Here is an 18547-nt window from a genome sequence, read left to right on the forward strand (position 1 = left end):
TAAGACAAGGGAGACATCATCATCCTCCTGCTCCTCCTCTTCTTCATTTTTCAGATAGAGGAACTTTGAAGACAAGTGATTTGTCCAGGAACGAAGTTAGTGGAAAGGGACCAGACTCGAGTTTCCTCATTCCTAGTGCAGTTTCCTTTTCTATCAGAGTAATAAACGTTAAACAAACAAACCAACAAACCTGTATACACCAGTCATTCCATCATAAATGGAAGCTATCTCAAGAAAACCTTCCGAAGCATTACAAAGAATATTATTAGAACGCAGGGCAAGGCACTTCACCGTTAATAATCAGAAATGTTCTTTTCTCTTTCGAGTGCTTAATTGGATGATGTTAAACAACATTTGTTTTTCATGGAAGAGGAAGAAAAAAGGAGGTAAAGAAGAAGTGTACCTTGAATCAACTGGCTCAAAATGATCCCTGTTTCCATCTCCGCGTCCTCCCACCTCTTTTGACATATTTTTTTCCTTGTCAAATCACACAGCGTCCTCTGCGTCCACCTTGTCACTTCTACCTGCCACAGGCATTCCTTCCCCCTCACTGGGATACTTTCTTCTTCCTTCCCCAAGATGGGCTCACAGGTGCTCAAGAAGGTGGAGGGACGACTTCCCTATTCGGTAAACTCTAGCCTGTTTGAGCCAAACACGTCGCCATGGAATTCTCAACAAATTTTCTCTGAAATTAGGAAGGGGAGGGCGGGGGGAGGCGAAGGGACCAAAGAGCATACGTGGCCGGAGCGGATACCAGCGCAGCCCCGGAAGCGGATATGCCCCTTTTCATGTCCCTCACGTGATTTCGGCCGGTCTACCTACTGCCCTCGAGATTCGGTCTGGGACTCCCAGGAGGCCCCAGGTCTTCGTGGAAAAGGGCAGGGCTGACTCCTCCAGGTCTGCCTCATAGAGCACTCGTAGAATGCTTAAGGAAGCTACTTTAGATTTTTAAAACACTGACAAGAAGTTTGGTAGTAAGTGTGTTCCTAGACGAAAGAACGTCAGAGAAAAAGAAGCAAAAGTATGGAGGTGGGAAAAATGTAGTCCAGGTATGAAGCACTGGAAGAGAGAAGGGCTGGGAATCTCAGAAAAGGACTCAAAGTTTGGGATACTTGGAAATGAATGTAGTAAGAGCTTGACATCCAAGATTGGGGGGCGATCTGATTTTCAAGAGAACCCTAATATTCAGTTCTCTTTCATGACATTAAATTTCTGTGTTTTGTTTATAGGGTGATCAAGGCCTTTCGGGAATCATGGGCCCCCGTGGTCTGCAAGGTGATAAGGTAAGACGTAGTTTTACTTTGACGTAATTGGATGTCATGTGGATCTTGGATGTTTTCAACTCCTGTGATCTCATTTTGAAGTTGAGCCCAAACCCAATGACTTAAATTTCTTTTCTCAGCAAAAGGAAAGTAGGATGCTGTCCTAATTCATGAACATGGTGCCCACGAAAGGCAGGATCTTGCGAAAAATTAAAGAAGAACCTTCAGTGAATGTTAGGCACAAAATTCACATGCAAGAGAAAGTCAAAGTCACGGATAGAATATTGAGGCTTTCTCTTTTTAAGTTATATTAATGACCTATTTCTGAGATCCTGAAGTTACTTTATAACTTTTATAGGTCCGAAGTGAGGTTTACCTGCTTACAGGTATTCCTCTTGGATTTTTGAAGGGATTCTCATTTTATTTGGAAATAATAATCTCTGTCATGATGTAAATACACATGTGAGACTTGAAAGTACTATAGGAGTGAAGATTGGGGAGAATTAGTAAAAAACGGTAGCAGTATGCATATGACTAGGCCTTTTCTATGGTAGAAAGAAAGGAATACTAAAACAGCTGCCTTAAAATAAAATATGTTGTGCAGTTTCCTGGATTAACACAAACACAAATTCTTCTCTGTCTATTTAGTGTGGTTTTTTCCCAAACACTTAAGTTATTGATTTTCTTCATGGAGTGAGGAAGACACAAAATTTATTTTTAAGGTATTAGGAGCTCCAAAATATTTTAAGACAATATTTGAGTTAATTTGTTTATTTTAATACATAAATAATACATGTAAATACATATATAATAATGAGCTGTGTTGATGTCTTAGTATGTAATACTCCTTTCTTCTTGGGAAACATAGTTTGCAAGTGGTTGAGACTCTGGTTGCTAGGTTCAAATTCCATCTGCCATTTTCTAGGTTTCATCAGCCTTAGCCAGGTTGCTTAACCTATCTAAGCTTCAGTTACCTCATTTGTACAGCTGGAAATTCCTGATGCACTTCATAGGTAGTTTTGAGGAAGATGGAATGAGAGAATTCATGCCACACAGACAGTGTCAGACAGATAGCCAGCCCTTAATAAATATTAACCATCAGCTATTTATCTGGTTTTGGAAGGAATCCTGACCTCTTCTGCTTTTTTCATAACCCCTTTTAAAGCGCTAAATTGTAAAATGATGAAATACTTAGACTGTTTTCTCTCCAATGATCACACCATTATTTTTATGTTCTTCAGACTAGCCTTCAACCTAGACAGTAGTTAGGATCTTATAAATCCTTTGAGGTTGTTGGTTTTACAATATTTTGGAGCCCTTAATACCTTAGAAATCCTTTGAGGTGGTTGGCAACCTGAAACTGCAGTGATAACAGTTATCAACTGTCATTAATCTGTTTAATGCTACTACTGAGTAGTACATGACTACTCATGTATCTCTTAGGAAACTAATGTATGTATAGCATCAAAGTAGATCTTTTAATATGGATATGATCTCAATTACTTTATCTGACATTATTTGATTAAATATACATTTATTACATCTACACAGTGACACTGTATGTAGGAAAAGAATAAACTAGTCATTACTTTCTATTTGGTTCATGAAATTAGCAATCCAGAAAGGGAAACACTAGGTAAATACTGAGCAGTTTTTGTGTAGAAGAGTGAATAACATGCAATCTCAATGGGAAAAAATGTTACTTATAAACAGAAGAAAAAAGACTTTTATTTTAACAGTTAGTACAAATTATCATTTTAACTTTGAAGTTGTACTTACTTAAAGCAAAAGATGTTAACTTTCAGAGACCTGTGTAGATGTCATATGGCTTTTAAATATTTAAAAATATTTAGAGGAATATATTCTTTTTGGTCTGTGCAAGTATAGTAAAGTGAAATAACAGCATTATTTTAAACAAACTGGGCCATGAGTTGAATGTCTTTCACAGATTTCTTTTTTTCTTATATAATTGTTTAAACATTTTAAATCTGGCTTTTATTGTTAGCTAATAGAAATATACCGTATATAATTCTGGGTTCTTGATATATTGCCAATTAGCAGCTGTTGCTGAATTTTCTCTAGAAAAGTTTTAGTTGAAAGTATTTAGAAACTGAATTACTTTATGACAAACAAAGCGTCCCTAGTTTATTATAGTTTGACAGTAGTGCAGAACAGTGTTGAAATATTTTCGACAATTTTGTAGTATTTCTGAGAATGTTCTTCCTCTTTCAGAGTGTATCTATTAATGGAAACTATTTACAGATTTTTGAAAAACAATTATTGCTAGGAAAAGGACATTAGGAACTCAGTCCAAACCCAAACTAATTCTCTACCTAGCAGACTTGGGACAAGTTTCTATCATACTCTGAATGTATGTTTTACTTTAATGGTTATATAGTATATATATATTCAAAATGAGCTTGATATACTGTTCTTGTGGTCTGTATGGAAGGAGAAAAGCAAGACTGATTGTTAGGTAGGATGTTCTGGTAAATTATGAGTTGTTTTTATTGAATTAACTTATTTGGTTCATTTTTTGGACCACTTAAGTCACCCATAGATTACTGTCTGTAAATAGGATCCCTGTTAGCAGAACCTAGAATAATGGCACATATTAGCTGTAATCTAGGGACTCCTGTTCCTTCATCCTAGCAATTATCCTGCAAAGTGCAAAATGAATCCTTAAGATCAAGATGAGAATTGAAGTTATTCATTTTTTCAGTGAGAAAAATAAGATAAGCCCGAAGAGATTAAAACAATTGCTCAGGGCTATTTTGAGAGTTATGACTGGATCAAAAGATTAAAGTTACTGATACTTAATCTGGTGTGCTTTTAACTATTCAGTGCATATTATGAGAGATCAATAAGGTACTTGGGTTTTGAGTAACATGAAGTACGTATGTATTTTTATCTGTTAAACTATTTTACAAATTATTGTAGGGCCAGGCTCGATGGCTCAGCCTGTAATCCCAGCACTTTGGGAGACCGAGGCGAGTGGATTGCCTGAGCCCGCGGGTTCGAGACCTGCCCTGGCAATTTGGCAAGACCTTGTCTCTACAATAAATCAAAAGTTAGCTGGGCGTGGTAGCTCATGCCTGTAGTTCTGGCTACTTGAAAGACTGAGGTGGAAGGATCACCGGAGCCCAGCAGGTCGAGGCTGCAGTGGCCGGGAGCAGCATGCCACTGCACTCCAGTCTGGGCAACAGAGTGAGACTCCAACACAAAAAGAAAAAACAAAAACCAAATTATTATTGTAACTGTTACTACTAATATTAAAAGTCGCTGTTTTATTATATACAATGTTCCAGTCTCTCTGCTGAGCACTGCTTCTTTAATCTTAAAAATGACCCATTGTAACCTGCATGTTGGCATGCGTCTGTAATCCCAGCTGGTCCAGGAGGCCAAGGCAGAAGTATTGTCTGAGCCTAGGAGTTTGAGGTTGTAGTGCACCATGATCCTGCTTGTGAATAGCCACTGCACTCCCGTATGGATAGCATAGCAAGACCCTGTCTCCTAAAAAACAACAACAAACAACCCATTGAGACAGATGCCATGTTCATGTTCAGTATGCCATAAATAAATTAATTGAGGTGTCCTATAAATCCTATAGGCTTTCTTCATCCTTTTTTTCTTTTCTCTTTCTTTCTCTTCCTTCCTTCCTTCCTTCCTTCTTCCTTCCTTCCTTCCTTCCTTCCTTCCTTTCTTTTTTTTTGTCTTCCTGTAAACAACTTGTCTTCAAGTTCGGAAATTCTTTCTGTTACATCTAATCTACTGCTGAAGCTCTCAGTTGTATTATTTCATTCATAGAATTCTTCAGCTGTAGGATTTCTGTTGGTTATTTTTGATTATCTCTATCTCTTTGTTGAATTTCTCATTCAGATTATGAATTGTTTCTCTGATTTTGTTGAATTGTCTATCTGTATTGCACTGAGTTTCCTTAAGTTATTCTTTTAAATTCTTTTTCTGGCATTTTGTATATTTCCTTATATTTGGGGTCTGTTACTGGATAATTTTTGTGTTTCTTTGGAGGTGTCATGTTTCCTTGCTTTTTCATGTTTGATGTGTTCCTATGTTGATTTCTATGCATCTGGTAGAAAAATTCCCTCTTCCAATTTTATGGAGTAGGTTTTGTAGGGAAATATTTATTTGTATGAATGGGTCTTGGGGTATCAGTTAGGTGGGATATGTTGGCTTTGGTTCTAATTGGATGTGGTGGCATGGTCTCCATGCAGTTTCTTCAACTGTAGTTTTTGGGAGAGTTTTTGGTGGTGGTGGTGGTGTGGCTTGTCTGGGAGTTGCCAGGATGTTTCTCAGATCAGGGACACATGCATACACATGGTAGGTTGGCCAACTTGGAGCTGAGGTTGGGGTTATGGAGCCATTACTCTGGTCAGGAGCACTTTAAGTCAATATTTGTTAGATATTGGTATTCAAGTACTTTTGATTATCTCAGCATGTATGCAAAAGGAAGTAAAATATTGTTTTTTATGAAAGCCAAGGGAACAAATATAGTTTTGGATGACAGATAATAATGACTTCATTATCCATTTTCTCTGGAAAGTCTCTGGAAATATTAAAATTCCTCTAATATAAACCAAACTAAAGCTAAAATAGCTCCAAGAAAGTTGCATGGAACACACTAACAACTCATGAAAACTGTTGAGATAAATTCACAGATTAATGTTAAAAAAAAAGAACTTTGAAAATTAGTGACATTGAGATGGAAATAAGAGCAAACCAATCAGTGCCAATATTTTCTTCACTATTCAATAGATTTTCTGGCTTCTTTCTTTCTTTTTTTCTTTGTATTTCCTCATTCTCATTTTTAAAACAACCATTAACATCTTTAATGAATGATATGTTTCCCCACATTGACTGGTTACATTGTCTTAGTTTAGTCACCTTCTTATAATTCTTATTTTCCTAAGAACTAAAGTATAATTTCACTTCTCACTAAGTGTCTAAATTTTTGCCAAAAAGCAGATAAATTGGATCCAGAGTGCATGTTGCGTTGGATGGAAGACAAGAGTCATAATTCTGAGTTTGGACTCAACATAGATTTTTAAATTGTTTTTTAATATAGCCAGTCAGATACTATATTAAAATTAGAACACTTTTATTTCAAATTGTAAAAATGTTAGCAATGCAATCAGTTGAAAGAATTTTTCTAGCTTCAAGAGGATAAGCCAGATTGGAACAGTTAAGCACATGTTAGCATAAAGGTATAACTCAGAGCAATTGCAAAATATAATGGACATGCTTTAAAACAGTTTTTATGAGTAATGTATGACAGTATTTTTCTGAAAACTAAAAATGTTATTATAGTTTTAGTGATAATTGTAAATCAGAGTGAATTCTTATTTTATTTTGATAGAATTATTTCAGTTATTTAAAATATATGACCATTAAATAGGAAGCACAAAGTAAATATCAGTGTAAACCTAGAAAGGAAAACAAGAACTGAAAGCATCAGGTAGAATGCACTGTGATTTATCAGTCACCTCCCAAATATGCAGCTTTTCATAAACTGTTTAAAGCAAGGATGGTATTAAAGAGCTGTAACAGTACTGAGTAGCAATGAAAACAGTGACTAAATGAAATCAGAGTTGGCATAAAATCAGTCCCTGTAGAGAGAAATATGTCAATTTCTATGGTTCCATAACTAACTCTATAGATCATCTCTCACTGGCCCATTATTCCTGTAAAAATTCTCCAGAGCTGAATTTTACTTTGAGCTGTTTTCCCATTCAAATGTAGTCCTGAAAGTCTAATACGAATGCTGCTGCTTAGGGGCTATGCTGCCAACACTGTTGCTATCTCATCTACAGTCTGTCATTCCCACTAATGGTAGGGGAGGCCAAGAACAAGGCAGCAAAGTACTGAACTCTCCAACAGACAAGCCCCACAGACAAGCCGGTGGTTGCTAAAGTGGTATAGTTTGTGGGACTTTGAAAACTTCTTTGTGTCCAAAGCTATTTCCCTCAGTCTGGCTCATGTGGCTGAGATTCCAACATTAATGATAAATTCATTTGGCTAAAAGTGTTTCAGTTTCCAGAAATCTTTTAAAAAATTCTTTATCCTCAAAATAAACTGTTATCTGTCATTTATTATCATTTTGAGAATTAGCCTATTATACTGTTTTCCTATATAAGAAGTAGTTGAGAGGGATTACAACTAGGGTTGATGGGACCCAAATAAAAGCCAATTACTACTTAAAAGAGGTTAGCAAGTCAAGATCATGAGAAGTTTGGTATGAAGGTTGGCATGAGTCTGCTGTGTGCATGAGGGAAGTGTGTTCTAGAAGGGGAGGTGGACAGAACAGAGAGGTTTGTGTTGTATTTATCCTGTAACTCAAGTCTTCCCATGTTTTCCAACTATCTGGAATTACTCTTCTACTTAACAGTTTTTTAAAAAAATCATTATACTCTTTATTCTTAGAACTTTGGGAAATTTATTGCCTTACTCCAAGAAGTGCCTACATTCCTGTGGGTTGTGGATTTTCGTCTCACTCTGAATTCTTGCTTCGGGATTCTTTTTTGATCAGCTGTGACCATCTTATCTTATTGTTTCTCAGTTTTGCTATCATTTTTCTGGTTATTTTTGTTAAAACATAGCTACAGGCCTTTATTGTATTGCTGACGTGAGTCCTATAATATTTACAAACTTTACTAGAGATTTATAATTACCCAATCTGCAAATTAAGCTATTACATTGCCAAGAAGGAAAATTTAATGTTGGCTTTTAGGCAATAATGCAGTAGCAGTGGCTAAAGGGAAATATATGCGTGATCTAGGGGATACATTATAGGTTGCTTAAGAGCAGGTGATGTATTTTACTCAACATAGTATTGTGATTCAGTGTCTAGCACACAACAAGCACGTATTAGTGAATGAATTAGCATTGCTTCTTCCAGATTCAATTGACTTTGCCTCCTTCACCTGGTTTTACTGCAAGTCTCCCACCTGGTTTGCTTCTTAAAGCAGTACCTCTTCTCTGCTGTGCTATTTTCTCTCAGTTCTCTAGACAGCTGGCTAGAAACAGTTAACCTGTTACTAATCACTCAGTGATGTTACCTTTCCAGTGATTAACTCACCTTTGCCTCAGCTTCTTGAGACTTGACAGAAGCAAAAGATTCAGGGAAGTTGCCTCAAACTAAATGGAAGTTTTCTTTCACTAACCCCAGCATGCTGCAGTGTTTTAATCATATATATTTGTCCTGCATGTCACTCAGCAAACCAATATTATGTAAATAATATGTAATTCCTGCCTTCAATTAGCTTACTATCTTAAAAAAGGGAAATAGCTTCAAGTTGAGCATCCCAAATCCAAAAATCTGAAATCTGAAATGCTCCAAGGGGCATTTTTCAGTGGCATGTCAATGCTCAAGAAAATTTCGATTTTAAAGCATTTGGATTTCAGATTTTCAGATATGGGATGGTCAAGTGGTATAATACAAATATTCCAAAATCTGAAAATATTCAAAATCCAAAACATTTCTGGTCCCAAAGCATTTCAGGTCCCAAGCATAACCTGTACAGAAGTAAATCATGAAAGTATATTATGCTGTGGCAAGTGTAACGATGAAGATATGAAAAGGTTATTACAGGGCATAGTGGAGGTTTACAAAAACTTTCTGGGGATAGGGTATGGGTGGGTGCGGGAAGCAGGGGAAGAGGTGACATCTAAGATGATTTGGGGGATAAAAGAAGTTATCCTGATGATATTGTACTTAGTGGACAAGTATGCTGTCTGAACATAGGTGATACTTAACAAAAACTTGGCGATATGAAGCAGTTCCCTGTTCTTGAATCACGAAATGTGAGTCGGGAGGTGTCAAAAGATAAGGCTTGAGAAGTGTTCAAGGACTAAATTATGAAGGAATTTATATGTCACGTTGAAGCATTTATCATATATTAGAGAACTACCACAGGGTTTTAAGAAGGGGAGTGCCAGAGGCAAATCCTCTAGCCTCCAGAATTTCTTTGGCATTTTTTATGAGTTCCAGCTTCTACCTTTCTGAAACCTAAAAGTTTGTGAAAGAGGCCTGTGATAGAAAGGCAGAGTGATTATACAGAAGCTGTCATGTGCCACGGAGAATACTTTCCCATATGTAGGAAAAGTCCTTGTCTCCACGAATGTCTTTCCCATTTGGTGGGGGCAAAGAAAACTCTTAAATGGAGCAAACCATTGATATATAAAATTGATAGCATTAAAATTACAAAAGCATTGAGAATCTCTCTTAATATGTGTATACAGGCAGTCCTCCCTTTGTATGGTTCCAATGTGATATATTTCAGTACCACTGTTTAAAATAATTAACACCTGTCTCCCAACAATATAGTTCAAATTTCATCTACCACAATGTGTTAACCGTGATTAATGACTTAGAGTACAAACTTTGCTGGTGGCCATTAGGTTCACAAATCACTACATCAATACCAAGTGCACCGTGAAACAGTGATCAGTAGGATTATTTCATTCAGTCTGTTTGTGCTTGATCACTGCACGTCTGTCATTCAATCATGCACAGACAGCAAAGTAATAACAGACATTGAAATGAGAATCAGACACAAGCAGAGTTGTCAAAGAAATTACTAACCATGGGACACTGCTGACGTTCAAGAGACTCTACACGTGCAGCCAGAGAAACTTAGTGAAGGCAACTTTTTGACATAAATGAGAATGGTTGTGATAAACAGGACAAAGATGTTCCAGAAGTGATATTTTTTAAAAAAGGAAAAAGAAAAGAAAACTTCTTGTAAGAAGAACTCTTGGAGGTAGTTCATGACATTGAAAGTGTAAAGTATAAAATGTTGAACATTGATCCAAACTTAGGAAGAAATATGACAATTTGCTAAGGCATTTAAAATATGCTTGCTTACTATGGCAGTTTAGACAACAAGAAACTAAGCAATTTCAAACTACTTTTGGTAAATTTTTCAAAGAAGTGACACTTTAATTCTCAATGTTTTAAATTACACTAAATTAGTCTTGGTATAACTTTTCAATTATACTTAAACATTTTATTTATATGTCCAAATTTTAATTAATTAGAGAAGCTTGAGGTTTGTTTCTCTTTCTTGTATCTGCTATATTTCTGATTTTGATTCAATTGTATCTATTCTTTTTGTCTTGTATGCTCACCAATTGGTAACATATTTGTTAGGGCTCAAATTCTTATTAAATTAAGTATTAAAATTGAAGTCTCGATATAAAAGGGTCTAAGCTCCAATTATTGGAATTTTTGGTTAGGCAATTTTATACCACAACAAAAATTGAGACAGTTTCATAATTTACTGTAATGTGTTTTTAATCAGTTTTGGAACAGTTTGTAAATTTTCCTTTTGGCATTTCTTTAGGAATGTGTTCACCTCAGTTTTTTTCAGAATGTTCACCAGAGAAAAAAAGTCTTATGTTGTTAGTTACTGGACTTCTTTTGTTATTCTACCCATACGAATATAGAAAACAATGACTCAAAAGTTGGATGTGCCTGTAGTCCCAACTACTCAGAAGGCTGAGGTGGGAGGATTGCTTGAGCCCAGTAATTTGAGTCCAGCCTGGGGAACACAGTAATACTGCATCTCTTAAAACAAAACAAAACTTGCAAATAGGGAGATATTAAAATTTATTCTATAAAAGCAAGAAAAGAATTGAATGAATTAAATAAGAGCTTAATCAATTTATAATATTCCATATTTAATATTAAAGTTCTATAATTCTGCCTTGAAATATCTAAACTTGCGGAATAATCTTTTGATGGAGCTCCTTATTTTTAATTCATAAATTTATATTCTGTGCCAGAATGGAATGAAATTGCAAAAACTAGCAATTGTGAAACATGTGTATATTAAATATTTTAGAGAAGTGTAAAAAGAGACAATTGGCTGGCATGTTTTACCTTGGAAAACAATTTATTAGAGACATCTCTGCATGGAGGCAAACAGGAGGTATGTGTAAACATTTACACATTCGAAATTAAAAAGAATAGTATTGGGAATTTACTTCATTTAGTGCCATTTTTTTCTGAGATTACCATGAACCTTGCCACCTGAAGAAAGAGCAGTTTTTCAGTTGAAAATATTGTGGGCTAGAGAATAGAGTAAATTGAAAAAGATTGTGACACTTTTATGAAAAAATTGAAATAATACTATATTGAAAAAAATGCACTGTAGAAATACCTTAGTAACAGAGTATTAGCAAAAAACACAGCTCAGAAATGGAATAAAGTACATGAATATGTACTGACTAGTTAAAAAAAATTTTTCAAAAGATTATAATTTAAACTAATTTATTTATTATTTTTTTACATTTTATTATAGAGATATGGGGTACAAGTGAGGGTTAACTACATAAATAGGCTGCATGCAAGTGAAGTTTGGGCTTCCGACTGACCCACACTCCCCCTGGTAGTGGACCAGGTACCCTTTGCATTGCTACGTGTTCCCTACCCTCCTTCTTCCCTTCCTCTCCCTGGCAGTACCCAGTGACTGCTGATTCCTCTCTTGTGCTCATGTGTCTACTTCTCAGGGCCCACTTCTGAATGGGAACATGCGGGATTCAGTTCTTTGTTGATCTGATAGATCACTTAGTATGATGGCCTCCAACTCCATCCAATTTGCTGCAAAGTCCATGATTTTGCTCTTCTTTTTGGCTGCATTTTTGTGTGTGTATATATATATATATACATATATATATATTATATGTATGTTTTATTTTGTGTATGTGCCACATTTTCTTTATCCAATCCATTTTGATGGGCAGCAGAGTTGGTTCCATGTTTTTGCTATTGTGAATAATGCGGCAGTACATATGCATGTACAGATGTCTTTTGGGGAGAATGATTTATGCTCTTCCTGGTATGTTCCCAGGAGAGGGATTGCTGGAACATATGGCAGGTCAATTTTTAGTTCTTCTAGAAATTGCCATACCACTTTCCATAAAGGTTGAACTAGCTTGTGCTCCCACCAACAGAGTAGAAGCATTCTTTTTTCTATGCTGCCATGCCAGCATCTGTTGTTTTTGACTTATTAGTGATAGCCATCCTCTTTGGAAGTAGGTGGTATCTCATTAAAGTTTTGATTTGCATTTCTCTGATTATTAGTAAAGCTGAGCATTTTTTTCATGTGCCTATTGGCTGCTTGTGTGTACCTCTTTTGAGAATTGTTCATGTTTTTTGTCCACTTTTTAACAGGGTTTTTTTTTTTCTTTCACTTCATTTGAGTTCCTTTTATATTTTGGATGTTAGGCCTTTGTCAGATGCTTAATTTACAAATATTTTCTCTCATTCTGTGGTTTGCTTCTTTATTTGACTAATGGTTTATTTTGCTGTGCAAAAGCGGTTCTGTTTGATGAGGTCCCACTTGTTTATCTTAGCTTTTATGACATTCACTTTTGGGTCCTTGATTAGGAATTCTTTGCCTACTCCGATGTTCATAAGTGTTTCCTACATTTTCTTTTAGGATTCTTATAGTTAGAGACTTTATGTTTAGGCCTTTGATCCATTTTATGTTGATTTTCTCTGGTTAGGTGGATGCCAAGGTATTACTTTTTTTGTGGCTATTGTGAATGAGATTGTGCTTTTTATTTGCTTCTCTGCCTGCTGGTTACTGATATATAGAAATACACCTGTTTTTTGCACATTAATTTCGTACCCCAAAACTTTACCAAAGTTGTTTTCTCAGTGCAAGGAGGCTTTTGATGGACTCCCTTGTGTTTTCAAGGTATAGCATTGTATCATTCACAAAAAGAGATAGCTTTACTTCCTCTTTTCCTATTTGGATACTCCTGATTTTCTTCTCTAGCCCGATTGCTCTCTCTGGCTAGGACTTTCAGCTCTGTGTTGAACATGAGGGTTGAGAATGGGCATCGTTGTCTTGTTTCTGACCTTAGAGAGAATGCTTCCAATTTCTGCCTGTTGAGCAAAATGTTGACTGTGGGTTTATCATAGAAAGCTCTTATGGTTTTGTGGAATGTTCCTTCTATGCCTAAGTGCTGAATGGTTTTTATCAAGAAGGGATGCTGGATTTTGTCAAATACTTTTTCTGTATCTAATGATATAATCATGTGGTTCTTGGTTTTACATCTGTTAATGTACTGAATTATGTTTATGGTCTTTTGAACACTGAACCAGCCCTGAATCCAGTAATGAAGTTCATCAGGTCATGGTGGATGATCCTTGAGATGTGTTGTTGGATCTGATTTTCTAGAATCTTGTTGAGAATTTTTGCATCTGTGTTCATAAGGAGATTGGCCTGTAATTCTTTTTCCTTGATTGGTCTTTACCAACTTTGGATATCAGCTTCATAAAATGATTTGGGGAGAATTCCATCATTCTTGATTGCTTGGAATACTTTCAGTAAGATTGACACCGGCTCCTTCTTGTATGTCTTATAGAATTCAACTGGGAAGTCATCTGGTCTGGGGCTTTTTTGATGGAGAGATTTCTTATGACTGAGTTAATTTCTAAGATTGTTATTGATCTGTTTTGAGTTTCAGGTTCCTCATGTTTCAATTATAGGAGGTTGTGTAATGTTGGAAAGTGCTCCATTTCCTTTAGGTTTTCGAATTTATTTGCATACAGTTGTTCATAGTGATCTCTGATAACCTTTTGAATTTCTTCAGGTCCAGTTGTGACATTGCCTTTTGTGTTTCTAATTGTGTTTATTTGGACTTTCTCTCTTTTTTTAAAATTCAATCTGGCCAGGATCTGTCAATCTTATTTATCCTTTCAAAGAGTCAGCTTTTTGTCTTGTTGATTATTTTTATGACATTTTTGTCTTCTATGTCTTGCAATTGTGATTTTTATCTTGGTGATCTGGGTTCTTCTGCTGAAGTTAGGATTTTGGTCATGTTGCTTTTCCAGCTCCCTTAAGTGTGATGTTAGACTGTTTACTTGTGATCTTTCTGTTTTCTTGATGTGTGCATGCAGTCGTTTAAGTTTTCCTTTTAACACTGATTTCATGGTAGCCAAGAGATTCTTATGTATCTTTGTTTTGTTTGTTTCAGAAATCTTTTCATTTCTATCTTGATTTCCATGTTGACCTAGAAGTCGTTCAGCAGCATGTTGTTTAGTGTCCACATCTTTGTGTGTTTTGGAAAGATTTTGTTTGTGGCGATATTTATTTTGATTCCATTGTGATCTGCGAAAATGCATGTTAATATTTCAATCTTTTGAAATATGTCCATGCTTGATTGTGTCTGAGAATATGCTTGATCTTGGAGTATGTTCCATGTGCTGATTAGTAGAATATATAATCTGTAGTTGTTGGGTGAAGTGTTCTATAAATGTTTATTAAGTCCATTTGATTGAGTGTTGAGTTGAGGTTCTGGATCTTCTCGTTGCTTTTTTGCCCAGTGATCTATCTAAAGCTTTTAGTGGGGTATTTAGTCTCCAACTATGATTGTGTGAAAGTCAGTGTCTTCTCTTAGTTTACTTAGTAGTTGTTTTATAAAACCTTGTGTTATTGTGTTACATGCTTATATGTTTAGGATGGATATTTCTTGCTGGTGAACTGAGCCTTTTATCATTTTGAAATCTCTTTCTGTGTCCTTTTTGACTTTTGATGGCTTGAAGACTGCTTTGTCTGATATCAGAATAGTTACTCCTGCTGCCTTCTGTTTTCCATTTGCCTGAAAGACCATTTTCCAGCCCTCAACTTTGAGCCTGTGGGTGTCCTTTGCAGTGACAGGAGTTTCCTGGAGGCAGCGGACTGTTGGATTATGCTTCTTTATCGAGTTTGCCACTCCATGTATCTTCAGTGGCACATTTTGTCCATTCACGTTCAAGTGGATTAGTGAAATGTGAGAGTTTTTATGGGATGCTTGGGGGTTGCTTTGTTTCCTTTTAACTATTGTATTTATATTTGTGTGTGTTTTCCTTTTTTGGAGTGCTTTGTATGCTCTGTTAACTCTGTGTTTGCCTATACTTTTGTGATAGGCATGACCATTCTTTTTTTTTTTTCTTTTCTGTGTTCAACACCTTCTTAAGCATCTCCTGATGCTTAAGGGCTGGTCTGGAGGTGGCATATTCTCTTACAGATTGGATGTCTGTGAGGGATTTTAATTTGTTGTCACTGGTGAAGCTTATTTTGGTGGGGTAGGAAATTCTTGGTTAGAATTGCTTATCTTTAAAAAATGTTAAAAATTGGTCTCCAGTCCCTTCTGGTTCATAGTGTTTCTGCAGATAACTCTGGAGCAGTTTTGATGGGTCTTCCCTCATAGGTAGTCTGACCTTCCTCTCTCACCCTTTGGGATTTTTCTTCCATGCTTACTTTTTGGAGATGAATTACTATGTGTCTTCTCATGTGATACCTTGCAGGTGTTTTTTAAAGTCTCTTGTGCTTGAATGGTTGCAGCTCTGACAAGATAAGAGAAGTTTTCTTAGATGACCTCATGGTATGATTGTTCCATGGTGTTCTCCATTTCCCTTTCTGCTTCAGGGATACCAATCAGGCATAGATTTGACTTATTTACATTATAACACATCTCTTGGAGACCTTGCTCCTTCTTTTTGAGTTTGTTTTTCTATGTTTTTGGCAGATTGGATTAATTCCATATTTTGGTCTTCAAGCTCTGAGATTCTTTCCACTGCTTGGTTGATTCTGTTCCCTATGCTTGCTGCTTTGTTACGATTTTTTAAATGGAGTTCTTTCTTTGTAATATTTCAGAACAGGCTTTTCTGAAATTGGACAACTCCACTTTTACTTCCCGTATGATCTCACTGAACTTCACTTCTTGTTTCTCTTGGTTCCTGTTCATTTTTGCCATCTAATCTCTGATTCCTGTGACTGCCATCTGAGGCAGGTCATTCTGAAGGGTTTCCACTGTTTGTGTTCGATAGTTGATTTTTGGGGCACTGTCTCTTTAGGACTCTAAGGGTTGCCTGTGTTTTTCTGTTGATTTTTCCTCATTTGTGTCAGGTCTCTTTTCCTTCTCTATAATTTCATCACTCAGTGAGAGAGGAAGAAGCAGTCACTTCTCCTTCCTCCACCCTGTGGCAAGTTTCTGTTACTGCAGGTGTTTTCTCCAGCTGCTAAACTAATAGGACCAGTTTTCAGCCCATGCTGTGTGTAGCCAATGACTCACATCTGGCTAGAAGGGGGTATGCTGACTCAGTATACAAATTGCTCACCTACTTTTTCACTGGGTGGAACTTCCGTTCCTGTACTAGCCTGGGGTTGTGGTACCCAGATTCCCATGGCTGCTGTTACTTTTTGGTCTCTGTGTGTTCAACGAGACCTCTGCTGGGTGAAGGGTGTTTCACTCATCCAAAAGTGTTCAAGGTGTCACTGTCTATTGGTGGTTGGGTCCCTGATCTCTGCCTTGCTTGGCAAGAGAAGCACTGATCTGTTTCTCCCCTGGCTGCCAGCAGCTGGCATGCCAGACAGATTTTCTCCCCTGCTGGTGAGCTAATTGCCACAGTGGCAGCCAGTGCACAGGTTTTGTTTTCCATGCTACTTGGGCTTCATTTGCCCACTCCTGTGCCCTGACCAGGACTCATCCTGCTTGGGACCAATGACTTGCGCATGGCTGGTAAGGGGTGAACCAATTCAAAGTGTCTTAGAATCACTCCCCCCTCTCCTTCACTGAACAGAGCTTCCATTTCTGTCCAAGCCAGGCACAGGGTGGGGGATGGGGCCTCTGGGTTCCTGCATCTGCCATCACTTTCTGGTCTCTGTGCACTCAAAGAGACCTCTATTGGGTGCAAGATGTTTTGTCCATCCAAAAGTGTTCGGGACCTTTTCATCTATTGGTGCCAGGGTCCTTACTCACTGTCTTGCTAGGCAAGAGAGGCACTAGTCTGCTACTCCATGGTAGCCATCTTGCCCATCCCTAATTTTTAAAAATAAAATGCCAGCTCCCTGGACTGGAATTATGCCAAAACTTTAATGTAGACAATTTCCCCCAGGAATTTATCCTCTCTACTTTTTAAAACCTTATAGACTAGTGTTTAAGTAGAAAATTAAATGAGACATATAGTCACAAATTTAGGGAATCAATGAAAGTTTTTACATGATAGTGGTGATAACTTCAGTATATTACAGATATACAGTTAAAAATAGCAAAAAGGTAGTCTTTAGTTTTATTTATTACCTTTAATTTCAACATTAAGATATTGAAATACCATATTTAATACTTGCAATCAAAATCTATTTTCTCTCCAAGTAATTCCAAAATCCATCCATGTCTTTCCATCCATTCCTTTATTCTCTCCATCAGTTAATTAATTAACACCTACTACATACCAGGCACTGTTTTAGGCACTAGAGCTATCACTCTGAATAAAATAGACAAGGAGCTTAAGTTTTAGCCTTGTAAGGGGCTTATATAGAACATCTCTGATTCTACTATCCTAGTCTCATTTATAATTATCTTTCACCTAAACTGTCACAGTGGCCCTCTACCTGACCTCCTCTCTTCCATTCTGTGCACTCCAGAGTTCCCATCTTTTTCATTATATGAGGAGATGTCCATGGGAGCCTGCATCTGGGTTTTCTCTGACATGTACTTTGATCGTACTTGAATTCTTCCTGTCTCCAAGCCTGAATTGACTCTTATAGCTTCCTTTGGTTTTCCTTCCATGACAGCTAAATTTTAGAAAAACAGTGACTTTCTTACAGATTTCAATATACACAAAATTCAATCAATAAAAAAATTTAGCAATAATTTAATTGAATGCCAACAGGATATAACTAGTTATTGGTCAAAACTGAATCTAGAACTCAGTGTGCTTGTTCTGTACATTTTTACTAGCAGTAAAAACAAAACAAAACCAAAAAAAGTGTTGTTTTACTTAGGGTCTTTGGATTGCAAATAATGGAGACTTAGTCTTTCTCAAGGAAGAGAGTGAGTTATTTCCGTTCTCCCTGCAACAATAAGGAAACAGGTATTCCATGGAATCTAAAATCAGGTACTGTAACATGACTTGGTCTCAGAGACTGAGTCTAAGCAGCTCTGAGTATCTTAGCATTAGTTTGTGGATCTTTTACTGTACTTTTTTACTAATTAGTGCTGGTACTCAACTACTTTGCATCTGCTTTTTTTGTGTTATTTTGCTTCTCCTCTGACAGCTTTCTTTCTCAACATAATTTTACTTACTCTTAAGTTTTACTTTTGGCTTTCTTGTAGCATCTCAGCGACATTATTCTTCCTAAATTTTAGCCTTTGTGAATCTTTCCAGCTGTCCCCTCCCCCACTGCTAAGTACCTGAAATTTTCTGTCATTGCTGTTTTTCTTTTTTTTTTTTTTTTTTTCATTAATCATGAGTTTTTATTATGGTTTTGGGG

At 36.7% G+C, this 18547-nt stretch overlaps 1 protein-coding gene across 1 annotated transcript in view; it reads left to right on the plus strand.

Moving 5' to 3' along the window:
* LOC103260675 (collagen alpha-1(XXIV) chain-like) overlaps positions 1-18547 on the plus strand; it is a gene marked incomplete at its 3' end in the record, with an annotated part of 127962 nt that overhangs the window by 57739 nt on the left and 51676 nt on the right. Inside the window, exon 7 of the mRNA XM_008058323.2 lies at positions 1230-1283. Coding sequence (XP_008056514.1) covers positions 1230-1283 — 54 coding nt within the window. The remainder of the gene's footprint in view (positions 1-1229; positions 1284-18547) is intronic.

This window comes from Carlito syrichta, unplaced genomic scaffold, assembly GCF_000164805.1.
Source record: "Carlito syrichta isolate Samal-C Ts95f unplaced genomic scaffold, Tarsius_syrichta-2.0.1 Scaffold303295, whole genome shotgun sequence".
In the NCBI taxonomy this organism is placed as follows: domain Eukaryota; kingdom Metazoa; phylum Chordata; class Mammalia; order Primates; family Tarsiidae; genus Carlito; species Carlito syrichta.